The sequence below is a fragment of the Camarhynchus parvulus genome, chromosome 2, assembly GCF_901933205.1.
Source record: "Camarhynchus parvulus chromosome 2, STF_HiC, whole genome shotgun sequence".
NCBI lineage: Eukaryota > Metazoa > Chordata > Aves > Passeriformes > Thraupidae > Camarhynchus > Camarhynchus parvulus.
In genome coordinates, this window is record NC_044572.1 from 132,308,174 (window position 1) to 132,326,273 (window position 18,100).

At 39.8% G+C, this 18,100-nt stretch overlaps 1 protein-coding gene across 1 annotated transcript in view; it reads right to left on the reverse strand.

Moving 5' to 3' along the window:
* The window catches only part of LRP12 (LDL receptor related protein 12), a 49,896-nt gene extending 37,740 nt beyond the window's left edge, over positions 1-12,156 (reverse strand). The window contains exon 1 of the mRNA XM_030966844.1: positions 11,966-12,156. Coding sequence (XP_030822704.1) covers positions 11,966-12,044 — 79 coding nt within the window. The 5' untranslated portion in view covers positions 12,045-12,156. The remainder of the gene's footprint in view (positions 1-11,965) is intronic.
* Between the last annotated feature and the right edge of the window lie 5,944 nt (positions 12,157-18,100).

The following is an 18,100-nucleotide window of genomic DNA, read 5'->3' on the forward strand; positions in this document are numbered from 1 at the left end:
GGTTTGCTACCAACTGTGTCACATGTAAATTCACAGTAAATTCAGACGTAAGTGAAGTTTATAGCATGCTTTTGGAGTAAGCCTATTTTTGAGAAGAAAGCTCAGTACCAGTAGGTCACCACTAGGTACATACATGCTCCTTTATAAAGAGAGATCACATGAGAAGTTAACAGCCAACTAGGGAAAGAAACAACAGCCATTTGTCGGGACACTCAGATTCAACCTGTGTAAGACTGAAAAAAAAAAAAAAAAGAGTGTTTTTTTGAAGAAAGGGTTGAAGAATGCTTTGGAAAAAGAGCTAAGTGAAAAATACATTACTTTCTTATGTTAATACCATTTACCAAACTTGACAGGCAGTTGTATTCTTTTGGATGTAGATTCTTTTCAATGCACATGAAAAGCATTGTTACACTTTTGCATTGATGAAAGCAGATTACATCCCTTACAATTCCTTACTGGTAACTTTGTCTAATGAATAATAATAGTAAGTCACAGTTTAAGGGCATTGGCTTTGCTGTGTGTTGGCTCTTTGAGACACAAAAAGGGTATCTCAAGAAGAGGTTCAGTTCTGGGAAACAAGTATAAAGAAAACCTGGAATATTTCATTGTACCAGAGTTTTTTATTCTTCATCTGTTACTGATGGTAGATACACGTACAACTTTCTAAAATTAGGGAGAAAAGTCAAGTTGATAGAGATTACATAACTGAAGAGTAAGGCATATTTGTGATAAAGCAGATGTTGTGAAGACAGCATACTTGCAAATTCTTACATTGTTTATACTTCACTCTGATTGTTATCCACTTGACTATTTACTCCCTTTTCTTTCTGGATCATCTACAGAAGTACTCAGAGGCTCAGAACTGACATTACATGGTAACTTTTAGATGGAATCTGCGATCATCAGTGTTAGGGCACCAAAACAATGCGATTTCTCAAGACATTTGTGTATTCACTCAAAGTACTTGAGCTGGTTCAGTCCCCAGAAGGTAACTGATTATGCTTACTGTGGCTAAAGGCAGCCACACAGATGGCATTTCTGTCGGTCTTGTCCTCATCACTATAGAGTGTCCCAAATGCTTTGGGTTTTTTAAATGCCACAACAGGTGATACTTTATTCTGCATCTAAACGGTTCTAAGGTTCCAACAGCTATGGCTTTCCTTTTTCGGAAATGTAGCTGGAAGAGGAGGTTTCAATGCATTAATTCAGCTGTAAAATAAAGGGTAAAAAATACTTTCATTTTACATACATTTCACTCTATTAAAAGCCAACCTGATAACAAAATTCAGCACTTGCTCCTACGGCCTTTTTAAAGGGAGGCACTGTATTTTAAAATAGCAAAAAATGTGACACAGTATGGTGACAAGTACAAGATCAATGTCAGACATAATGCCTACATGTTCAAATTCCTATTTATCTGCCTTTATATAATGAAGTATATTGCTAATTTAAGTACATATCATTCCTGTTTAAGAGCACATTTCCAGATCTGGGAGAAAAGCACTCCCAGGACAGTGGAACTCTATAAAGTGCAAACCAAACTCTGATTACCTGTCTAAATAAATTTAAGTATCATCAAGACACTTCAAAAATACATCAAAGTACGATGTATTTCAGTACAGGCATAAGGGAGTTGCTTAGTAAGAATCTAATGCCATGATCCTTATGTTCATAGCAGTAATTTATACACCACATTCAAACAAGTTTAAGGCTAGTTCAGACCTCCTTGCAACCACAGTAACCCATCTCCCTCAAAACCTCAAAAAAAATTGTTTGATGTGATCATTTTAGTTGAGCAACACACATGCCTGAGAAACTGCACATGTTTATTTCAAATTAGATACTTCCAGCACTTTATTGGCTCTCAAATGTGCAGTATGGTCAGTAAGACCTCAGATTAAAAACTTAAATTCAGCTTTATTTTAATCATCAATAATTTCTGAAAGCTTTTATATTTTATGCTGAATTCCTTCACGACCAACACTTTAAACTGCTATCTCAGACTTCAGATCGACCTCCTTTGTAAAGCTTCAAAATGCAGATGGTTTCAGAAAACTAGTGAAAGGAAGTCAAACACAGACCTATTAACTTAATTTTCACATACATATTCCTGGCTCCCATGCTTTTACTTAACATTTTAAGACTGATGTACAGCTGAATATTTCAAGATATTAATAAAAAAAGTCACTATCAAGCACCAATAAAACTTTCTGTTCTGTAGGAGTGAGGGATGTCTCTCAACTCCCCAGCAATGACTTTAACTTTACTCTCTGGGCAGATTTGATTTGAAGGATGTCATCATTGTGCAGGACAGTTGCACTGCTGCTCCTACTAATCTGCACAATTAGGACTGCTTATTCCAGGAAAACTCCTCATGAACCTTAAAAGCACCTATATTGGGTTTACACAGCCAGGTTTTGGTAGCAGGGGGTTGGTTACAGGAGTTAGCTTCCCACAAGATCTGCTGGAAGCTTCCACTGTGTCCAGGAGAGTCAGGAGATTCCTCAGCAGGTCACGGTGCAGCCAGCCTGTGGTGAGGCAGCTGTGCCCCTGCAGTCCATGGAGGACCACAGGCATGCAGAGATCCACCTGCACCTGTGGAGGAGACCCACACTGCAGCAGGTGGATGTTGAGAGGAGTCTGTAACACCATGGGAGGCCCATGCTGGAGCACGCTCCTGGCAGGGATCTGCAACCCCACTGAGAGAGAAGTCCACACTGGAGAAGGTTTCCTGCTAGGACTTATGACCCTGTGAGGAATCCGGCTGGAGAAGGCTGCTCTTTAAGCACTGCACCCCAAGGAAGAATGGCCCATGATGCAGCAGTTCCCACTACTGCCCATGGAGAAGTGGAGAAGTTCATGGAGAACTGTCTCTCATGCAAGGAACCCTACACTGAAGCAGAAGGACTCCTCTCCCTGAGCAGCAGCAGGGATGAACTGACCTAACCCCTATTCCCTGTCTCCCTGTGCCACTGGTGGAGATGAGGTAGAGCTAAGAAAGAGGGAAGGGTGGGGGATGGTGTTTTAAGGTCTGTTTTTACTTCTCATTTTCCTGCTCTAATTTTGTTAAATCCACTTAATATCTCTAACTCGAGTCTGTTTGGTCTATGACAGTATTTGGTGAATGAGCTCTCTCAAGGACCTTATCTCAACCCACTAGTCCTTTGTTATACATTCTCTACCCTGTCAGGTTGAAGAAGGGAGTTAAAGAGCGGCTTTTGTGGGTGCCTGGTATTCAGTTAGAATCAGCCCACTACAGTTCTACACCCAAGCTTTGCAATTCCAACTGACAGTGGGGAAAGTGGACTGTGCTCCTCATTATGACAAGACACCAAAGGTATAGTTCTTTCCCTCAAGCCTTACTCATCTACAGTGTAAAGGCAAAAGGCCTCTGCATAATCCCACATTTCCACAACAAATGAGGAAAACTGGAAAGCTAGTATTGTGGACCTAAAAAGAGGTTACTAACATTATCACTCAGCTGTGGTATATTGGATTGTCATGTGCATGAGAACTGTGATACCACTGAGGCTTTGTTACCATGTGCATAGATGACAGACACAACAGGTAATTTAAAATCTGGAATTGAAGTGAGACAAACTACATGACACCTAGGCAACAGGCACTGGAAACAGCATTAGCTGGATGAGCAACAACAGGGAGGTAGGTTATTAGTAACTGGACTCTATAAACATGCAGCTCCCAGGCACATCCTGCAGTAAACCTGCTGGAGTGCAGAAATGCCAAATGTCATATCAGCCAGAAAAGGGATCACAAAAAAGGAAGCTTAAAAATATTGACAAAAACCATTTGCTGAATTACAAAATGTATAAAGATCTCTACTAGTTGTTTATTCACGTATTTGCTAAAGTACAGGTCAAATGCAGGAACCTAATGTTCCTATAATACCCCTCTGCCTGAGAATACTCGGATAGCCAGAGATCAAGACCTCAAGCAATTTCCAAGCTCTTTCTGTATTCAAACCCTTTTTTTCCTTGCACATAAGAGTAACCTCTTAGACTGATTAGATGCTCACTCAGCCACCATAATACCCTCAAAATAAAAGGATGGTTCCTTTCCTCCCCTCTATTTGCTCAACCACTTAAAAAACAGCTGTTCTTGTAGACATCTTGGCCTCCCATTCTACTCTCAAAAGCAGTTCTGCCACCTTTAGCTGTGAATGTGCCTTTACAAGACATCCCAATCTTTCCCTCCCTTGCCATTCCAGCTCTCCTGTCATCATGAATCTCTCCAACCACAGACACCAGCTGAACTTTAGCCATGGAACCAACTGCTTGTTCAGTACCTGTAGATAGGAAACATGACAAATGGGAGGTGCCCTGACAAGGGAAGCTATTCCTGCTAATTATACAAACACCCAAATCCATCCCCGTCAGTGCTTCCAGCTGTAAGTTGCTGTGATCAAGAGTCATGTGTCTGATGTCATTCATCTTCCAGACCTAGGAGTAGAAATCTCTCTCAGGTAATTTTAACTGATGTTTAGATCATGGAAAGGACATATGTTCTTCCTCCACATCTTTAAAAAATTAAAAATTGGAAAAAATGAAATATGTATTCTCTCAAGTCCAGTTACAAACATTTCAATGTTGTTTAAACACACATTTTGAGTTAAATTCCTCTGCACTCTCCCTAAGCACTTCTCTAGAAGACAGCAAATGGAAAAATGTAATTCTTTACTAATATGAAGGAGCTTTTTTTGTTTGTAATATTGTTGTATTTATTTATAGTAAACACAACAATATTACAAACAAAAAAAGCACCTTCATTAGGACTCTAAAATTAATCTCTGTTTGAAAATTACTCTGTTGAACTCTATGTGCAGGAAATAAAGAAAGGGAAGGTTAAATTCTCCACTTAATCTATGTCAAAAGAGAAGCACATATATATGGATTTGTTTACTACATGTGATGTATTCATTATCTCAGTCCCAGTTACTACAATATCCCTAATGCAAGCTTTTATTTGAGCTACTCCATACAATTTCATAGAAGGAAAACACCCTAGCAGGGTATACTAATTTATTGAATTATAATACCCTTTGTGAAACATAGGAAAAAAGGTATTAAGCAAAATCTTATGAAAATACATATACACTTAAAATCTAGAAGTCAGAGCATATGAATGTATGTGCCTTCCCCCTACCAGGCACATCAAACAAGATTTCATCTTTCTGTTCTAAACTGCTTGCCTTCAGTTATTGAAAAGTTCTTTCTAAAGAAGCAGCTACTTAAATGAGTAGGATCATTAATTTTTAAGATGCATCATTGACTAGAACAAAATTATTTCTAGTAAAACTAGATATAAATTAGAAGAAAATCTTATTTTTTTTCCACAAAATAACTATTCTCACAATCCTTCTGTACTTACAGAGGGACTTATCTCTATCTTCCAATACATGCATATGAAGCTGGAGTAATAAAACCAAGATACAAGACCCTCCAGCAGACTAATTTTTTCTTAAATTTTAAATACAAGCAACTTCATTACAGACTTTTACCACGCGCCAAAGTGCGCTCACACTGCTTGTTAGAGGATCATTCTACTGTTATATGGCTACAACTGACTTTGCATGTCTGCTCTGGTTACCCACAGCCAGTCCCAGGGGCTTCTACTTAGCAGAGGAAACATCTGCAAGGTTAAGCAAAGGGTAGTCATGAATTACACACAATCACATGGGTGAAACATGCAGTTTTGATATTTTTAGTTCAAATGTACTTTCCCCTCACAGAGAAACACAAGTAGTTCACTTTCATTGCTTTGCGGAATTTATGATTTACTGAGTGTGGCCACGTTGAGCTTTCTCGCTCAACAAAAAATTCCACGACCAAATAAATATAACTGGGAAAGTCCCATAAGTACTAAAACTCACAAGATGCTTAAGTGAGAGACCACCTTGACTCAAGGTACTAAACCAAACGGTTTTGTGTGACTCCCTTCTCCCCTTCAAAACATGTTCTACCTGTAAGCTTTCTTAATTTTGGGGAGACTCTTATTTGTGCTTGCTAACTTCCTGACTAGTTACAAAAAGTTGCACCTCACAAAATAGCTGAGAAAGATATACAGAAATTCCCTCATAACCTAAAATTCAGTGTCAAACAGAATAACAGGGAAAAAAAATCTAGTACATAGCTATTAAATATGCCAGCCTTGATAAGAAGACATCACTACCATGATTACAATGTACCAAAAGTTAACAGTATATCCAAATTTAAAGCAGCTGTTCAGAGAAACAAGTCCGAACCACAACTTAGATTAGGGCGTTTTTGAAGTGTTTGCACTGATCTGCCAATTATGCTGAATTCAGTAGTTTTAACTTAGATACTCACAAGAATCAATAGTGTATATTTCAAAGCAATTGTAAAGCTTTGCATAATGAATCATCAGTGAAGTAACAACTGCAGCAAAAAATCAAGTGTAGGGAACAAAAAAATAACTTAGAAAAACACAAATACTTCACAATACTTCAGAGTATGGTATCATACAGCCTGCTATAAACCACTCTGAGCATTTATTTCTACTGAGGAGATAAACACAGGAACTCAAATCTACAACCAAATTTTTTAGTATCCATGCACTGGTACCCAGTGTTTTCTTAAAACCATGAAAACTATGGAGGCTCAATTTTGCCAACCAACAGACACCTCAAGTAATAACTGGTACTGCAAAAACACCAGAGCTAGTAATTCTGAAATGCATACAGATGTTCTAAAAACATCCCAGGCTGTCAACAAATCTCAATTACTCACACTCTCTCAATTACTGCCTAGCTAGGTATCTCAGCTGTTCCAGTGTTTTAACATAATCATTAACTATCTGGGACAGTATAAATGGAACACTAAAACTAGAAAATGCAGAGACATCTAAGAAAGCAAAACCACACTATTTACACAGTACAAACGGTACCCATGAATTTTTTAAAAACCTGTAAGGAAATTAGTGAATTATACTTAGTAAGTATGGAAATAATGTCTACACCTTGGGAAACTTGAGGAATCTGGTAAAAGGTAGATGATGTGTGAAGGAATGTACCTAATACACCAAAGGCACAAAGTTTAAAAATTTGAGATCTGCTAACAAATCACAATACTGATAATAATTTTAAGTTTTAGCCAGACCAAGTACAAAACAATAAACATTTAGTGCTTAGTTGAAAATAATACTGATACAATTTACATCTCTTTGATATTAAAACAGCAGTGACTGAAGAAAAGGAATCAAATAGATTCACCTGTAGGGTCCTTCCAACACCAATGCAGCAGAGATCTTCCTCTCCTAGCAATGACAGAACAGATGAAAAAGCCATCCTCATTACATACTCTGCTCTGATGACAGGAATGGAGTCAGATGGCTTCTGTCATGATTCTGGTTACAAGTACACCTCTGCTCTTTCTCTGGCTGACAGTATTCTCATTTAGCACATAATAACAATTACATCAACTACCTTATATTCACTTTTCAAACATTTTGCTATGAAGTTGTTTAGGATATGGGGCTTTTTTTCTCCCCTTGAATGAAAGTTGCTTTAAATATTATCCACATGACCTCACAGACATTTTGACTATAGATGCAATATTGGCTATGAACAGTCAGTTGAATGTGTACATACTTGAATAAGTTGACATACAATTAACTTATTAGACAACATAAATTTCTACAGTGTTAAAATTAGGACATGTTCTCTTAAAGGACTACAAAACTGTTCTAATAAATTAAATGCAGTGGTTTTGCCAATAATATAATTTACAGCTTAGCAAAATATATCTGTTCAGTATATCACAAAACATCACTAAAGACTGACATTCAAGAACACAATAATTTACTAAGTCAAGCGATTCCTTTAGGACAGTCTGTTCTGGCTTTAGAGTTCAACTTCTTTAGAAAATTGAATAAACTGGCTGGCAGACTTTAACTGCTTACATGATTCAGGCTGTTATTTCAAACAAGGTGAATGAACCCAAAAAACTATTTATTCTTCCTCATTCATACCGTCATTAACAAACTGACACGCAAGTAAAGTTTGGGTCATGACAAGTGAACTTTCATGACAATTTTACTTGTCTTCCCTTAGAACCAAATGAAGAATGAGTTATATACACAGTATAGTTATCACTTCAGCAACATCTGTAGCACAGAACCTGGAAAGGTTCTAATCCAAAATTAAATGTTTTAAAGCTGACATAAGTGTACTATGTTTTTCTTTAACGGGGCAAAATTATATCAGTAGCACTGTAGTCTCAGTAGTCTAACAATAAAACACTGTTTCAATCACAAGTTTGGGGAATAATCCTTTTATGATCTCCAGTAATGTTCCTCAGTCATTAGTGCTTTCCAAGGGTACCCATCAAACCAAAGACCAACCTAGAGATAAGGATAATTAAGACTGACCTCTGCTGCCATTTCTACCTTGGAACTCTTTTAGTGTCCCTGTCCTACTACTGTAAATATTTTTTTGAAAAACATTTACATCTGGAAGTCAGAAGCAGGGAGATTCATCTACTATACCACTGCACTGACTGCTACCACCTGTACAAAACTTTATAGAAATTGCCTGTAGTCTTCTGCTCAGTGCGACGGAAATTCAAATTAATGTATCTGGGTGACAAATATAGTTAAGATTATATGAAATTTGAATTTCCAGAAAGCTGAAGAAGCCAAATACCCATGTTTCCAGACTCAATTCCAAAGGAAGGTATGTCCTAGCTTCTGCACTATAGCACCTCGGAGACTTTTCATAACTCAGCCTCTGCTCTAAACACCAATCCCTCACAAACTGGTCCTGAAAGTGCTCCATCACAGTACCAATCAGATATGAACCACCATCCTGTCAAGAGTTAAATAAATATCAAACAAAGTGGTAACATTAGAAATTCAATTCTCTAACTGAAGCTCATGTTACAGCAAAAAAAAGAAATAAGATCAGCATCCCTGGAGGTACTTCAAACACATGTAGATTCAGGGATGTGGTTTAATGATGGACTTGGCAGTGCTGGATTTGCAGTTGGATTCTATGATCTTGAAGGTCTATTCTAACCTACATGATTCTGTGATTCCGAGATTTACTTAATTTACAGCGGATCAATCACAGAACTTTGGTTTGAAAAATACTTCCCTCAAGAACAGGACTGATTTCTCAAACAACATTTTTTCCCCTAAAATAATTACTTGCACAACATATGGTTCTGTTTTAAACTCAGGTAACTGTTATGGCCTTTGAGATAAGCAGAAATGTCTTAATATTTGTCCCAGTAAAAGCCAGGCTAGGATTATATAGAGACACATAAAATCAATTACTTCTTGGGTAGAAAACTCTCAAGGCCAACAGGAAGGCTGGAAATATAAACCAAAAAATACTGTTGCCCAATGTCCTACCAAGCTGTAATTCTTGTTAGTCAGTGCTATTCCAATATTTCACTCATCAGTATTCCTCCTTCTCAAATTTTTATAATTACAGTCATCATCAGAAAGAAGGTTTGAAAAATTCACCAACTACAGGGAAACAGAAACATTCTCTGGAGAGCTCAATGCCCACATAACAACCTTGGTGAATTTAGCATTTTAATTAGCAGAAAATTCTAGACATTTTAGCTGTGCAACTACATAATGGAAGGCAACTGAAGTGATGCACCATTGCTTTCCCAGGCAAGCATTTACCTTGGGTACTGCCTACTGTATTCAAAGCCTTAACATAATGATATCTGCAAGGCCCTGCTCAGCATCAACATTACAGTTCAGAGCTATGCTGACAGCAGTCTTGATCAAATTCATGTCAATACTAAATCAGTTTGGAAGAGCTAAAAGCAGTTGTACAGGAAGTTAAAATGCTTTAATAGGACATAGTTCCCAGTCTCACTTTTTTCTCCCAAAATAAATAAATGGGAGAAATCAAAGTGAAAGCTAGAGAAAGCTACACAATAAATGCTCGCTTTTGTTTCAGATTCTATAGCCAGGGGACAATAAAGCTCCTTTCCTTTGAGCAGTGAAACTGGTCAGAACTTCAGACATTTTTAACAAAAACTGTTAAGAGAAACTAATTCCTCATGAGGATGAAGTGATACAGCATGCTGATCAAAATCAGAAGCATCTTCTTCCAGTCAGTGGCACTAATGGATGGTGATGTGTTTCTTAGCAAGGCAGAAGAAACTTATGAAGCCTCCTTGGCTGAACTTTCAAAAGTCTTGATTAGAGGTCTATGAATAGCGTTATCCAGAAACAATTTAATTTGGTTGGTTTTTCTCTAACCAAAGATTATGCTTGTGATTTAAGCTTTTGTAAGGCAAATGCTGACAGTAACACCTAAGTTACAGTATCACAGTCTGAAAAGTTTTACTTAGGTCAGGCTGACGAGGAATATCACAATTATGATTTTGACTTTTAATTTCAATTCTGTGATGAGTATAATAAAACCATAACATTGAGTTTGTTAAAAAACCTTTTCACAGAAATTAATTTTTTAAGTACATTAAGTATGCAAACAGAAAAACAGCTTAATATATCGAAACTTGAGATTTTTGCTACCACTTCCTGCTCCACCATTAGCTAACTCCCTTTCAGTTGCGTTTGTAGTTTACCTTTTGACATGAATTTTTTTTGCTTTACTTAATATGCATTTCAGACTGGTCAGTACCCCACTCTGTTCATGCAAATATACCCACTCAAAAATTAAACTTTACCAGTGTATCTATTTGGTTACGGGTACTGGCATAGTTGTAGCTCTGTCTGAATAAACCTTCCTTACTCTTCTTCTCATGTAAATATGAAATGGGAAACAATCCTACAAGTTTATGTAGTACATCTACATTTTTAGAGTTTGGACTGATTGTTACAGCACAGGCATGTGCTGGACAAAACACTTTGCAAAGGCAAATCTGAAATATCTTAATGTTCCAAATACAAGCTTGCTTTTTGAACAGTGAAAGAGATTCCAGTTTCTTATGTTCAATCGTTTGTTTAGAGCAAAGGCATCTACTTCAGGAACTGCTGAAGCAGGGCCCCTGTCGCTGTCCTCCTCAGGGCAAGGCACATGCCCAGCTCTGTGCCAAAGGCTGCTTCTCCTGCTTGAGGCCCATGGACACAACCTATGCTCGACTTCATAAAACAAACACAACTCCCTGAGAAAACATGAGACGACTCTCTTTGTCAAGCATCTGTGGTTTTGATCTGTCATGTGTTACTGGGCCACCTTTACACTGTAAAAACCAACCTCAGTACATTTACACAAATATTTTTCATTAGCAGCTCTGCTTTAAAGATAGGTTTATATCCAGGAATGAAATCCTATTCGGGTATGAACTGCGGATAGGCTGAGCAGAAGCAAAGGTCTCTGGAAGGTCTTGCAGGCCTGTGCTGATGTGTCACAAACTCATCACCGGTGCCAGCCCCCGACTCCGCGGCCCGGAGGGGCCGCCCTGCCCTCGATACCAGGCCTCGTCCGTCCTGGCCGGACGTGGAACATCTCCCAAGCATCCATCCCTATTATCCACAGGCAGCGATTACTCGTGACTCAGAGGATTTGGGGCTGGCTTGTTTGTGCGGCCCCGCGCCAACTCCGGAGTTCCCGGCACCGCACATCTGCGGGCGAGCAAGCCCAGGGCAGCTGGGCCAAATCCCAGAATCCCGGCCGCAGTTTTAAGGACTTCCCAGAGGAGAATTCCGTCCACCCCCACAAATAATAAATAAATTTACAACACACAAAAAACCCCAAACAAAACAAACAAAAAAAACCCGGAGCGAATTTTGGAGCAGTCGAGTTCGAAGGAGAAGACAGGGCTGAGGGCAGAGAAGGGAAGTACGGGGACACCAGCCGGCCGTGGCGGCGGTCCTGAGAGGCACCAGGGACCCCTCCGCGGCCGGCCGGGAGAGAGGCCGCTTTGTTCCCCCTCCCCCGCGGCCGCCTCCCGGCCCGCGAGCCGGAGGCGGACGGGCGGCGTCACTGCCTGGTACCTACCGCAGCAGGAGACGACGAGGAGCAGGAGTTGCGCTGACCTCCAAGCCGGGGAGCCCTCCGCGCTCCCCCAAGGGGCCATAACACCCGCCTGCGGGGAGGCGGCGCGGAGCCGGAGCTGCCACCGCCGCGCCCCCGACACGGAGCCGGAGCTGCCGCCGCCGCCGCAGGAGGGGCTGGCGGCGCCTCGCCCCCTCGCCCGCCGGAGCCGCCGCCTCGGGGAGCGCTAGCGGCCCGCACGCCTCGGCCGCCCGCCCGCCCGCCGAGCCATGAGCCGCCACCGCCGCCGGCCTCGGCCTCCCTCCCCGCGCGCCGCTTCCTCCTCCCGGCTGGGCTCCGCCGCGGCTGCGCACTGCTGCCACGAGCGCATGGAGCCGCTCCCGGCAGCCGCGGGCCGGGCGGGCGAGCGGGGCGGAGCGGCGGCCCCCAGACGGCGGGGGCGGGCCCGAGCCGCCGCGCTCGGCGCAGCACCGCCCTACCCGCTCCTCCGGCTCCTCCTTCGGCACCTCCTCCCTCCCCTCCCACCCGTCGGGGCAGCAGCCGCCGAGTTTTGGCCCGCCCCGTCCCAGCGAGGCAGCCGCCGCCAGCCGCGGGGGCTGGGGCCGCATCCGGAGGAGGGAGGGTGAGTGTGCTGGCGGCTGAGCAGCCCCGATCCCTGGCCCACACAGGACACCCCAGTGGGTGTTCGAGTGCCCTGGCTCTCCGCCCTGAGTAAAACTGCCTGAATCCAAACGCAGTCTGTAAAGCACAGGGGTACTCTGGCAGCTAGCGGCTGCTGTGCTTCTGACTTCCAAATCTGCATTTCAGCAGGGAGACCGAAAAATTACCGTGGGAGCACAAAAAGCACAACTGCTGTACATGCAAATTTATGGACCCCATAAAAATTTCCTGTGACACTTCCTGTTCGATTACAGTTCCTGTTTTCCTGCTGCATAGTTACCTGTTGTCAAAAGCAAGTGGGATTCACAGCACAATTTTGATATTTTGCTTTAATTTTGCCGTGCCTGTTGCAGACTGTGAGAAGTGTTTATTTACCCTGTTCCACTAGAACCATTTGTTTGGAATAACAAAGTATTGCCATTCCCGAGAAAAGCAAAACTTTGGTAGGGCTTTACAACTACACCTTGAAAGCAGACGTGTTGAGTCAGATCAGAGTTCTTGCTCCACAAATGGTCATTGCTATGGAGAGTACTCTGTGCTATTTCTTCTCATTCATCTCAATTTTTTTATAGAATCATGAAATCATTTTGGTTGGAAAACACCCTTAAAACCATTGAGTCCAACTGTAAATATAGCATTGCCAAGTCCACTACTAAACCATGTCCCCACATGCCACATCTACAGATCCTTTAAATACCTCCACGAATAGGAATGGAGAGTCAATTACTTGCCTGTTACAGTGCCTGACAACCCTTTCTGTGAAGAAATGTTTCCTAGTACACAGTAACTTTTTCTGTCACAACTCGATGTCACTTCCCTTCATTTATTGTTCTGTGATTTCTCCTGCATTTGTTTCCAAATCCCCATCTATTTGGGAAGGAAGAGAAATATATTTGGGGATGTCTCATTTGAAAAGGAGGAGATGTTTGTTTAAGGGTGAGCATCGGGATGAAGATTCAGCATTAAGAATTGTCATGAAAGAAGGAAGGGAAACCAGCCAAGCATAAATTCTTTCCAAGGCTGGGAAGTTGTGGTCCAGAAACATCCTGAGGTGGCATCATTGCATTTAACAGTTCTTAATGGATTGGTCTTCAGTACATGGGCCTTTAGTCACTGTTTGAACCTATGAGTGTTCATCTCTCCAAAGCTGTGAGTTTGCACACAAAATTAACATTTTTTGGAAGAAGAATACACAGCCTATAGTTTTATAAAAATATGTAAAGCATTCACAGCAGCTTGGCCAACAATCTTTTAGGTTTCTTTTTACTCACAAGTCTAACTAACTTTTTCAGTGAAACCTCAGGTAGTCTTTTTTTCATGCACTCTATCCCATTTCTTTTTTATTTTTAATTATTAACAAGGGGGCACTGAAGGAATGCTCAGGAGGTCTGGTCTGTAGCTTCTGAGAGAGGCATTACTGCTTTTATGAACAGACACCACACAAAACCAATGAACATGCAGGGACTTCTAACCCTTGCACAGTAATTACAGCTGAAATACCACATACACCTGTATGTACCACATACAGGTGTGGTATGATTCTCTTTCCATAGATTTGAGTTGCATTAAAAAGAAGACAACACTAATTATTTTTTAAGATTAAATGCAATTCCAAACAACTCAAATATCTCTGTTGGCAAAACTTCTTTCAGCCTACTCCACAAACAAGTGGCTATGCTTTACCATGTACCCAGGTTGATCATTCATGACAGAGAGCAGAGCATCTACTCCTGGCATCAGGGCTTACTAACAACATCCTTCTTAAAGATGCAGAGTGAATACTAATATGCAAAATAGCCTTGCCTCAGTACAGTACTAAATGAGCTTGGCAAATTAATGGTGAGATACCAAAATTATCATCTAAAGAAAAAAAATAACAAAACTGCAGGAGCAGTTTGCCTGCATATGAGATGAGCTGTATCTTCTAAGTCCAGGGAAGAAAATGTGTTAGCAGTCTTGATAAAACACTCAGGATGTCAAGCAACATCTACTCACACAATGCCCTTAGCAGGTCCACCAGATCTACGAACTTCTTTCCTAGCCAAATAAAAAGTCTTATTAATTTTTGGCATTTTTAGCTACTCTTTTTGGTCTCTGCTGAGAGCTTTCTTGATCTCTTTGATGTTTTGGGAGAATATCGTTACTCCTATGCCTGAAAAGTATGTTGTAAATCACAGTCATAATTTTATGTACGTGAAATTCTAATCATGCCTGCATTTTTGTTTGGATTTTTCTCTGTACTGTTATCTGAAGATGACTAATAGAAGTTTATTACTAGGAATAATTTTAAATGCTGGCACAGATGTTGACAGCATCTTTTTTTGTATTTGAAGGCAGGTGAAGATAAAAGAAAGCACACATGCTTCACCTTGAACCAAATCAAGATTGTTGTTACAGGCAGTTATTCTTCTGTCTGATGCTTTAGGTTGGCACATGAAGTTACTGAGGCAGCTTCAGCAAGAATTATCAGGCACTGACAGTATCAGCATATGATTTTTTTTCCTTCTGTACTTTTCTTTGCAACATTATTATGTTTTTACTGATCAGTTAGGTATAGTCACTTCAGTTTCATTTTACTTCCTGCTAAATGCACTTCCTTTTTGCCATCCTTGCTCTTCTTTTTTTTCCTTTTCCTCATCAGTTCTCCCAGTTCAGATTATGGTGTTAGCAAATGCCACCCACAGATTTAACAGCATTTTTATGGCCCATTGTAAAATTACTCCACATTTAATTCCTTTCTCTCTATTCCTGCTCTGACTGTGTGTAAAATTGGAGAAGATCTTACAGTGTCTTCCTAATGCCAATTCCTGGTTGGAATCTCTCAGCACCATTTTAATACACAGTGAGAATGAGGAAAATTTAAGATGTTGACTAGATCTCAGCTAAATAAAGTAATAGTATTCTTCTTTTAGCAATCTCATTATTTTCTGTCCCATAACTTCCCTTTACATGAAGTCAAAAGAAATATTGCTATAATCAGTACCAGTATTTAACTTTTTGCTGAGCCCTGTATCACATCTGAATTTACTTGAATTTACTTCTGTTTTTTGCAGAAGTTTATCATAAGAGGGACAGCAATGGAATTCTAAATATTCTTATTAGTTTTTATAAAACCAATTATTTATAAACAGTAAAGCATAGAAAATAGGCAGCAGAGGAACTGAATTTCTCCTCTAGACTTTTTTATTTTGCAGCACAACATATGAACACTGGGACAAAAGTTATTTGTGCCATCTATTCCGTCATTTATTTTTTCTAACAAATGATTGTTTGCACAGCAGTTGTCTAAAGGGTGCTACTAAACTATATTTTTATACAACTTTAATTTTAACACTAGACCACAGCTACCTCGAATCTAGAGTACCCTACATAACTCCACTGCAAAATGATGAAAGACAGTAGAGATGTTGTCAAAAATGTCTGGAGCAAGGCCATTGTGCTAAAAATATACAGCATACATCAGAATCTGCTTACAGTGTGCTGGTGTACATATTCATATTGCTCTTTCATACTGGAGGAAATACATCTAATGTGTTGAGTCATCATTTATTTCCCTGGTATTTATTATTAGTATCACTGTGCAGTCTAGAGGTCAGTCAAGAGCAGGGTCCCATTTTGCTAAGGACTCTACAAACACAGGACATGCTGTACATTTAGCAGTGAAAGTAGTCCAAATATAGTTCAGCTAACAGCAAATGAAGTGTGCCTGGAGACAGTGACAGTGTAGCTGCATCCTTGTAGCTTGCACCCACCCAAACTAATTTTGTAGGGCACATTAGTTTAAGCACTTATACTCCACTAGCTGCTTCTGGGATTCACGTTTGTTTCTTCAAACCACTGCAGAGCACTTGGAGTAGGTCACTGCTCCTTTTTGATGCTTTCTGGACTGAGGACCTATTTGTAGACAGTTTGTAAGCTCTTTGCCTAGAAGCTAAACAAAGTAACTGTATCTCCGTCAGGAAAAGGAGATTTTTGTACAAACAAGTTTTAAGAACTGTCTACAAAATTTCTTACTTCAGTTAAAAGTACTTCATCTCCCTAACACGACAGTAGTTGGGTTTTCTTTGCTCATCATCCAAATCCAGACTGTCTCTCTTACATGTATCAGATATTATACTTTAAATATTTTTACAACTGGTTTAGGTTCATCTAACTCTGCAGAATAAATCATGAGTTGTGGTTATAAACTCCGTAGTTTCTCTGACAGTTATAGCACTTCTGTCATATGCTGCATGAATTGCAATTGCCTACTTTTGTAGTTTTAAACAGTTCTGGAAATGTTGCCCAAGCTTATTCATTTTTTGAAGTACATTGCTGCTCCTGAAAGGACAATCAAACAGAAGTAACATCAATTTGGAATAAGCCATGTGACAAAGTGTGACCTAATTCAGCCTGCAATTACACCACATAACTTATTGCTTAGATAAGTACAACGTGGTAACACCACTGGTATTAAAACTGCTTTAGTGCATTCCTTACTGTTAAGTAAAGCAGCTTAACTCCTACTGTGGCAATGTGGACCTAGATGATGGGCAAAGATCAACAAGTGTGGTGATATCTTCCTTCTTCTGCCTGCTTCCTTAATAACAGCCCCAGAAGTGCTTTAAGAACAAATATATAAGCACTGTTTCACTACAAAATTTCCAGTGCATTAGATATACAGCAGTGGTTATCTCAAGTGGTTGAATAGTATCAGAAGATAGGAGATAATCAGAGTCTATAGTTACATTGCATCCCAGAAGAAGATTTAGTCTTTCACTCCAGTTGTTAGAGACCTAAGGCTGCTCTTTGCAGCCATTCTCATATTTTGAATTTATCTTCTCAGGATTAAGGAACCAGATCTGCTTGTTGATACCTGGAGAAACTTCTATCACTGAAATCTCTGTTTGATTTTTACACATTACTAAATAAAACATAATAAACCCATAACAAAGGCCTGAATTTAAAGTCTAGTAAAAACAATGTATTTATAGCTGAAGATATTTGTATAAAGATTTCAAATATCTTGTAACAATTATGCAGTCACAGAAAGAGCTCAACTGCTCTGCTGATTCATGGATAAAATTAAGGACTAAACTGTAATTTTAATTTCAGAATAAACCCAAAGACCAAAGGGAAGAAAAAGGCAAAAAATCCTGAATATGCAAAAAAAAAAAAAAAAAAAAAAAAAGAAAGAAAAAGCTAAAGCAAAAGACTTCATGATTGCATAGAAAAAAAAAAAAATCTCTTCAATACTAACAGAACATTTCATGAGCAGTTTTCTAAACCTGAGGCTAATTAGTTGGTGTGAAAAGAAGTATTAAAAAGCCCACAAGTTGTTTTTTGTGAATTTTTTAATTTTCTAAATTAAATTTATTTTTTCTTGCATACCATTTTTGAAGCAATTATCTTTTCAAGCTCCATACTGACACTGGTAATATTCTTGATTTTTAATTAGGTTAAATTAGAACCTTTATCTGGCCTGCACACGCACATTAT